Source organism: Lolium rigidum, chromosome 3 (assembly GCF_022539505.1).
Source record: "Lolium rigidum isolate FL_2022 chromosome 3, APGP_CSIRO_Lrig_0.1, whole genome shotgun sequence".
NCBI lineage: Eukaryota > Viridiplantae > Streptophyta > Magnoliopsida > Poales > Poaceae > Lolium > Lolium rigidum.
Window position 1 is genome coordinate 131,279,168 of NC_061510.1, and position 8,945 is coordinate 131,288,112.

The 8,945-nt window shown below is 43.4% G+C and overlaps 1 protein-coding gene and 1 non-coding gene across 3 annotated transcripts; both read right to left on the reverse strand.

Moving 5' to 3' along the window:
- Positions 1-1,343: 1,343 nt before the first annotated feature.
- On the reverse strand, positions 1,344-1,415 carry TRNAH-GUG. The gene has a single exon. It is a non-coding gene; the product is annotated as a tRNA-His (tRNA).
- A 437-nt stretch (positions 1,416-1,852) lies between these two features.
- LOC124702341 (transcription factor GTE9-like) lies at positions 1,853-7,704 on the reverse strand. Of its 2 annotated transcripts, none has more exons than XM_047234468.1 (10): positions 7,542-7,704; positions 4,633-5,393; positions 4,475-4,532; positions 4,317-4,381; positions 4,146-4,200; positions 4,013-4,072; positions 3,739-3,860; positions 3,552-3,618; positions 2,312-2,433; positions 1,853-2,224 (listed from the first exon to the last, which is right to left on the reverse strand). In XM_047234468.1, exons 2-10 carry the CDS (start codon positions 5,278-5,280, stop codon positions 1,955-1,957), a joined length of 1,467 nt encoding a protein of 488 aa, XP_047090424.1. In that variant the 5' UTR covers positions 5,281-5,393; positions 7,542-7,704; the 3' UTR covers positions 1,853-1,954. The 2 variants fall into 2 exon arrangements, with proteins under 2 accessions (XP_047090424.1, XP_047090425.1); XM_047234469.1 differs by having other exon boundaries at positions 4,484-4,532; positions 7,542-7,703.
- Between the last annotated feature and the right edge of the window lie 1,241 nt (positions 7,705-8,945).

The window sequence follows — 8,945 nt, forward strand, 5'->3', positions numbered from 1 at the left end:
AGCGGGATCCGGAGATCCATAATGGCTCCCACATATTCAACGATGACTTAGTGATCGATTGAACCATTTACATACGATGCCAATTCCCTTTGTCTCGCGATATTTTACTTGTCCGAGGTTTGATCATCGGTATCTCCATACCTTGTTCAACCTCGTTACCGACAAGTACTCTTTACTCGTACCGTGGTATGTGATCTCTCATGAACTATTCATATGCTTGCAAGCTAATTAGATGACATTCCACCGAGAGGGCCCAGAGTATATCTATCCGTCATCAGGATGGACAAATCCCACTGTTGATCCATATGCCTCAACTCACACTTTCCAAATACTTAATCCCACCTTTATTGTCACCCATTTACGCAATGACGTTTGATGTAATCAAAGTACCCTTTCGGTGTAAGTGATTTACATGATCTCATGGTCGAAGGATTAAGACAACTATGTATTGAAAGCTTATAGCAAATGAACTTAATGACTTGATCTTATGCTACGCTCATTTGGGTGTGTGTCCATTATATCATTCAACTAATGACATAACCTTGTTATTAATAACATCCAATGTTCATGATCACGAAACCATGATCATCTATTAATCAACAAGCTAGTTATACAAGAGGCTTACTAGGGACTCCTTGTTGTTTACATAACACACATGTATCAATGTTTCAGTTAATACAATTATAGCATGGTATATAAACATTTATCATAAACACAAAGATATTATAATAACCACTTTATTATTGCCTCTTGGGCATATCTCCAACATCACAAGCATCTACTTGGCCAGAGTATCTACTAGCAACGGAGAGCATGCAAGATCACAAATAACATATGACATGAATATGTTTTGCAACGTATCAGCTACCCTTGCCATGGCCTGGATTTATTAGTGCGCCGGAGCCAAACCAACGAACACGCAGAGCAACCCTTGTCATTCTAGCATTAAACACGTGATCGCCAATGTTGTGATCTAATATTTGCATAAGAAGAATAAAATTAAAAGAAGGAATGTCTAAAGTGAAAAAGGTCAAAAGCCAATAGATCACGCTAGAAAAGAGTACTAGCACCGTCCCTAGCCGTGAATAGAGCGAGGCTTTGGAACACCTGCTGGACCTCCAGGTTTTGTAGGGTCGGCAACCCTTGCCATTGCCTGGATTGATCAGTGCGCCGAAGCCAAACCAACGAACACGCCGAAGCCAAACCAACGAACACGCAGAGCAACCCTTGTCATTCTAGCATTAAACACGTGATCGCCAATGTTGTGATCTAATATTTGCATAAGAAAAATAAAATTAAAAAAAGGAATGGTCTAAAGTGAAAAAAAAGTTCAAAAACCAATATGTGGCTGCTGGGATTCGAGCCCAGGTCTCCACGGCCACAACGTGGAATTCTCACCACTAAACTACAGCCACTTTGTTGTTTGTTTGTACACTGAGCTGCTATTTGTACACTACTTGTGCATGTTAGGTCTGCTACAAAGTGCAAACCCAAGCCGTTATACCTTTCGAGCATGGAAAAGCCCTCAACAGCCTCATGGGTTGATGGGCATTGACACTTTGGCAGGGTGCATTTCATTACAAATAGAGAAGAACCATTCCACTGGACAAAGAGGTCGGAAAGCATCCATCTTCAACGGCAACTAAAATGTGTATATACTGGCATTTCACTAATATTTTTTCTCTCAATTGTTTTTACAGGATGGTCGTACAAGGAATTCACTATAAATAGACTCTGAACACCTACAGCATGCATTGCCATCATATTGTTCCGGACAGCCAGAAAGTCTAATCACTCCATTTCAGAGTTGGCGGAGACATTATGGGGGACTTGGACGCACAAACGTCAAACCACAAGAACTGTCTACTCCGCTTATGACATAGCTTCGTTGCAGGATAGAATCACATAATCTTATAGCCCCGTCGAAGAAAAAAATGGATGCTTACGAGACATGCTAGCCGCAGCAGCCAATCTCTCCATCCTCCACATCGACATCCATGGAGGGTGATATGCTGTCCTCCATTTCATGCTCGACCTCTTCTTCAAGATCTTTCTTCATGAAAAGGCCAAGCCTCTCGAGTGGGCTGCCCAGGCCAGGCGGAAGCTCCATCCCATCGACAAAATCCACAATCAGTTTGCCAGGAGGGTTCAGTTCCCACTTTTTGCTCATATTTTCAAGGTCCTTTAGTAAATCGCTGTTGTCAATATCAACCGTCTTCTTCATCTACACAAAAGGAGGTGAGGTTGAATAGCCACTGAGTAACATGAAGCTTAGAAACATGCTGGTCAGAAGATGACAAGCATCCAGTACCATGTGTAGTGCCAGGCGTGCTGCCTTTCTTTCCCGCTCCCTCTTCATCCTCATTTCTTCATCGAACTTGAACTGTGCAGCGGCTTCAGCAGCCTTGACCTGGGCCTCAATCCTTTCTTTCTCTGTGGCGAAGAATAAAAAAATTGGATGAGGACACCGTGGAAGGTCAGCAATCACAGCAATGACATAACCCAATATCCTAAGCCATTCAGACCTAGAGTTTTCGTCTCAATTTTCAAGGAATTCATGCTGCCCAGAATCAAAACATAATGCCCCCCCTAGTACTCACAATCACGTAAAAATTACTCTTTTAGTGAATGCTACAGTATGCGCAAGGGAAAATTCACAGAGCCAACTCATCCATCTCCTTAACACATCAACATACAACAGGGACTTTTCCAATAACTATGTCCTCAGTTGTCAAGTTTAATGAACGAACCAGAAGACAGTTATGTCCTTTTATAGATAGAAGCTACGAACTGACTGCCCAATTGACCGAGACATAACTGTCTATAGCTAATAGATATCTAACACTGATGCGCAACTATCTTTCATTTACTTACCAGTTTGTCTTTTCCATCTTGTTATCGATATCAGATAAAGATCAAACCAAGGACAACACTAGTCCCTGATACTCAGTAATTTCTTTGCAACAGTAATGTTGTTTGTTCAACAATTGTTGTGTTGAATACTTGCAATAATATGTCTGATATCATGGTAATGATACAATGTTGCAATGATGGGCACTCTGCTAGTAATGAAAACATATGGCAAAATAGGGTATAGGTAACTACAAACAAAGTTAAACCATTCCACAAGGATGTTTTCGAGCGAAAGCAAAACTACTTTCAGAACAAAAATGGTGGCCAACATCCCATTTAGAAGCAGAAAAGGTTTATGGCATATAGCTCATTTCCATAACATGTGAAGGACAATTCCTAGCCAGTTCCGAATGGTAACAAATCAATCCAAATTAGCTCGAATATTAGGTTGAAATGTACCATGCCAGTATGCAGTACTATATTCTGAAGAGTTGTTTCTTGAGACTTCTCAGGCCCATTTTTAACATCAAAAATTATCAAAGCTTGCAAATTCAAATAAGTGCATCTTATTTTGGGTACGAGAGAGCTCAGTACACATATATGATACTTACCTATCACAGTACTGGCAGACAACATAACATATCCAAGTTCCAAGCCTAAACATAATAGTCCATTAGAAGCTCAGGGCTAGTTATTACCTTCTTGCTGCCTTTTTTCCAGCCTTTCCTTTTCCATCTGTAATTTTGCAGGGTCTATTTGCTGTCCCTAGGAGATCAAAACAGCATGTCACCTACAGCTGCATGAGTGCAGAGGAAGACCTCCAGACTACAAGCAAGTAGCATAATTGCAATGTACACAGTTTAGCATGTATGTTAGAAACATTACATGGTCCAGAAGTGCCTTTTGCTGTGCCTTCACGATTGTTCCAGCAAAACGACTCTTTAGCATTGCTGCACGGAGGGCTTTGGTTGGTGACAAAGGTTCATCATGTAAATAACTTCCATCTCCTAAAATTCACATCAGAAAAGCAGTAAATTAGCAAACACCTATATGGCAATAAGACTCTCCTAAGTTCCTAACTGTTACTTATCAACACAAGGAATTGAACAATAACCAGATGCAACAAACATGAAATAAAAAGAGAAAAGGCCAAAAGAACCTAGTCCATATGAAGCAAGAGGCGAAGTAGAAGTGTCTCTGCAAGACCGAGATCCATTTCCTAAGATAGCAAATAAGTGCATTAGTAAGCTTGGATAAGCTTAAACAAAATTATGTCAACTTCATCCGCATACCATTTGACTGAGAGCTGTCCTTACTCGGCCGCACCTTTGATATTTTAGCACTCTCCTGAAGACAGAATACAAGGTTTAGGAGGGCAACTCGGAATTTGCTTCATTAGTGATGTGCTATAACACTAAGATAGAAATACATCGAATATAAACAAGGGAACTCATTGCAAAAACCTTGGTGCAAGGGATGGAAATATTTAAAGAGCTGTTTCTGCTACCAGTTGCTTGAAAAGGTGCATCTGAATGAAAAATATAGGAAAGAAAATGTCAATAATCATGACAGAGGAGTGTTGTCCAGAAAAGTTTGTGGCACATAATGAAAGAAGTCACACCAATATCACCTTTGGACAAGGTCTGCCCTGAGCCCCGCACAGAAAACTTAATTTTTACCTGCGCACAGACCATATAGCAGTAAATTAAAACTATATTGCTGTTAAAAGGACAAAGTTAACATATCATTAAGTGAACCAAAGGTCTTAAGTGGTCTTACTTTGGAAGATATTGCATCTGTCAATGTCTTCTTTGCCATTGAATTCGAGCATGAGACCAGCCCTCTAGAAATCACTGGCTTTGAATTTACAGGAGCACGACCCTTAATTACCTTCATCTGCAGCTGCCCTAGCACCAGATTTCTGTCGCTCCATTTTCTTTCATACAGTTTCCATTCTGAATCGAACATTATATTTAGCTGTTCAGCTACTGAGTGAACCTGATTTCCGGGAGGATTATACTTCATTGCGTTCGAAAAAGTTAACCTCACATCTGCTGCAAAATCATCAGTGCTAAAGTAACACTTGTTTGTGAGTTTCTTCTTAACAGTGCCCAAGTCCATAGGATTACGGATAACATCAAAGTAATCAGGAATCCCAAATAGGACTGGGTCAACCGGTTGATGAAAGAGCCAACCACCTGGGTGAGCCATGAGCTTCCCCAGAATATTTCTACACGCCCTTGTCTTAATAACATTCATGCTTTCAGCCTTGTTGCTAGAGGATGGCCGGTGCTCACATGAAGAAATTGACACCATCCCAGATTTTTTAGACAGTCTACTTTCCTCAACCTCTGAATCTGTACCCGAATCTTCGGATCCGCTGCTGATGCAAACTGACCTCCTCCTCTTACAAGCTTGTGTGGTCATTGTGTCTGGTTAGAATTCTTACTATCTGGACTTCACAAAGGACCAATAAGTTCAGGACTGGTGATGCACTCTCCGATAGGCACACATGACACAGCACATTTTCTCAGTCAGGGCTGGAAACATAATATTCAGTCAGGAGCAAGCTGCTTAACATGCCTGGATAAAATTGCATGCAGGCCAGTAAAAACAAACAGACTAGCAACAACGGGAACTGATCATGCACTATCCATTTTAACAAGAGTTGCTTATTATTTATCTAGTTGAACAAAACTTATGGCAGTATCGATCAAATTAAAATCTATCTATGAAATAACAACACTAGCTGCTCATACAGACAATCAGTGGTCAGTAGATCCCTTATATTTGGAAAGAGGAAAGTAAGAAGTCTGAATGGGGAAGACAACATGAGTGCAGGAAAGACAGAGTTAATGCCTCCCTAATCTGCCCCAGCTAGACACATAACGTACTACAAGAAAACCAATCCTAGTAAATACAGTAACTGTACTATGGAAGTAAGAATTATTGAATTGGATACACCAACTAGTTCACTCAAAAGTATAAACTGATGGAGAAAGGCGGGAAATATATTTCAACACTGCCCCTCGAGTCTAGGCTCTATCACGCCTTAGATGTGGGATCGATGAAGCCTGCAACTCTTTTTATTAAATAGTGTGCTGGGCGGGTTTTGGACTTGAGACCTCTTGCCTCTGATACCACATTGAACTGGATACACAGACAAGTTCAGCCAAAAGTCCAAAATGATGGAGAAGGGCGGGGGATATATTTCAATATGAATTATTGAGGTGTATCCTATGCTTTTTTTTAAGATATACCTCATGTATTCTTGCATACTTCATTCAAAAAGTTAGCTCATATTTTCAAGCTAAGGTTATGAGCAGATAAGCATCAAATATTTTACGGGCAACAATATTCATATTATTTTGCAAACAAAGGCAACTCAACATTCCATCCCGACAAATTTCCTTTTTAGCCATTTGTTCCTAAGGGGCAAGTATAAGTATTTACCACATGTGGACAGGGATTGCACAAGGCAATGCGAATATAACCAGAAGTTGATAAGAAATGCCTGTCCAAAGTACTCTTATTCTGTTATTGACAAAACACAACATTTTTTTTCTGAAACCAACAAAACATATGCTACTGATTCAATGTTTCAAATTTGATGGCACAAAAACATCCCTTTAGTACCACCAAACAACAAATTTTGAACTCGCCTTGCTTGCATCAATATTTAATTCTGAAGTCCATCAAATCAAACTTTACTAATGCTTACAGCAACAGTCAACAATTATAAACAATTTAAACTCCAGCAACAGAAAAAATAAACAAGGAAAAGGACAAATACATATCTTTGGAATGCTTCAAATTAAGTTGTAAGCAAACTACTTTTCAGCGCAAATTTTAGCCCTATTTGAAACAGCATGAGTAGAGGCTTGATAGAGTAAGTACCAAATTGCAATAATAATAAACTAAAGTATGTCTGGTTGAAAAAATTGTACAACAATGAGCTTTGCAAATGATGGACAGATATAGCAAGATAGCTAGCACAGATGCCATGTGCGATGGCCTCATACTTAACCAAGCTTGTTAGTATCAGTACATTGGGTACGTTGTTTTCTGTCAGCAGTATACGTGTTTAGATCGCGAGGTTTTGTTTTGAGCATAGTTCCCTTGAGTAGAATAATAAACTTAGGAAAGCGATATGGCGCAACGCTAGAAAGCTTAGGGAAGCGATACAGCAAGACATGGCGCTAACTTGCAGGTGTGTGACGGCCAGCCTGCTAAGCCAACACGAGTGCACATACACACCAAGTCACGTTGTGAACCAATGAATCATGCAGAGCGTCCACGCAGCTGACAAGCAGTGCACATCTCATCACGCAAGGGAGCGCTTGCGTGAAAGTTCCCATATTGAAATATCACTATGTTCCACAATATATGCCGTTTTAGCATACTACTAAGGTAGTAACACATTATATTCAATCCAATAAAGTAATGCAAGGGTAGACGCCCAATTGTACACCAAGACATGCCAACATACAAAAGACACAATTCCTCAGCACAAAGCTACAAGATCCAATTTTGCGAGGATAGACGCCCGATTATCCAATCATAATCGAGGGAGCTACCCGAGATGTGCCAACAAGCCAATTAGCATGCCTTAAGGAACCGGTTGGTTCGAAACCCTAGATTCATAAATGAGACCCTAAGCGCAGAGTGGCGGAGATAGAAGAACCAACCTGTGTGTCCCGACCGCCGGCGCGGAGAGCACGCCAAGTTTCCTCCGAATCCTTCGCACTGGAGGGGAGAGGCCGCTAAGGACAGCTTGATTTGAAGGGTGCCAAATCAGGCCGCCGCCCCGCGCAACCTCACCCCGCCGTGGCCCAGCACGCTCGGGTACCCCGCAGGTCGCCGTTCCCTGCAGGAGATGGAGAAAGTGGGGTTAGAGAGGACGGAGGAGGTTCCCTGCGCCGGCGAGACGGAGAGGCGAGCGAAGAGGCTCCCTGCTCCCACTGAGACAGAGAGAGGAGAGGAGTAGGTACCTACCCGAGCCTCCGTCGCCGACCGAGGTCGATCCGCCACCCCGCCGCCGCGCCGCCCGCTGTCCCCGATTTGTCGCCGCCGACTGTTGTCCCCGATTTGCCGCCGGGGAGAGAGGGGAGAGACGCGGGGCGGCGGAGGCAGAGCTAGGGTTAGAAGTTTTTTTTTTCTTTCGGGGGAGCTGAGCGAGCAGCATTGCAAGTTTGCAAAGGAAAAAACCTTTCGCGGGTCAGAGTGTGAGACTGGCGAAGCGAGCCCAAACTTGGAAAGTGGTTTTGACTCCTGACCTCTATGCTCTGGCCATTTTTTTTAAGAAAAGGATATTTTACACAGGCTATTAAACAATCTAAAAAATAGATTGTCACTGATACATCTCACAATCACCCAAAATCTCAACCCGAAACAAAAATAACGAAAACAAAAATAACGAAATCTGATATGTTTTGAAGATTTTAAAATATACTACTCCCTCCGACCCGAAAAACTGGGCGGGCGGGTAATTTTACGAAAACGCCCCCGCACTTTTTCACCTGAAGAAATCAATTCCCCTCTTCTCATCCCGTTCCCCATTTCCTCGCCGCCCATTCCCCATTTCGCCGCCGCCGGCGCCAGGCCATCTCCGGTCGCCCACCACCTTCGCCGCGCGACCACAGTCGACCGGTGAGCTACCGCATCCTTCCCATGGCCTGGAAGCTTGGCTACACAGCCCCTCCACAAACCCTAGCCGAGGCTCATCAAGGCCCTTGTTTTTCGATCCAATTTCGATTCTTTTCTCGCCGGCGCCGTCGTCCAGCTCACCGGAGGAGGAGGGTCTGCCGGTCGCCGCGCTCGTGGCCGACAGCTGCCAAGCGCAGCACCCGAGCCCAGCGCAGCGCCCGCGTCCGCCTCAGTCTGGCTTCCTACGTGCTCCCGGTCGCTGCGGCCCCTCCCCGACGGTTCTCCGTTCTCGCGCCTGCAGGAGCCCTCCCCGATGGTTCCGCTCCTTCCTCTGCGCGCGAGTGCGCCTCCTCCACAACAGCCTGGGAGCTGCTGCTCCCTGTCCAATCCGTCGCCAAGGCCCGAGCCTGCCACGGAGGAGCCAGGGGAGTTCGCCTCGTCTGCCT

Coding starts and splice junctions, on each gene's coding strand:
- LOC124702341 (XM_047234468.1), bottom strand. CDS start 5,280: ATGACCACACAAGCTTGTAAGAGGAGGAGGTCAGTTTGCATCAGCAGC. Junction 4,073..4,145: donor GGACAGCTCTCAGTCAAATG/GTATGCGGATGA, acceptor TTGCTATCTTAG/GAAATGGATCTCGGTCTTGC. Junction 3,861..4,012: donor TCTTGCTTCATATGGACTAG/GTTCTTTTGGCC, acceptor TGTGAATTTTAG/GAGATGGAAGTTATTTACAT.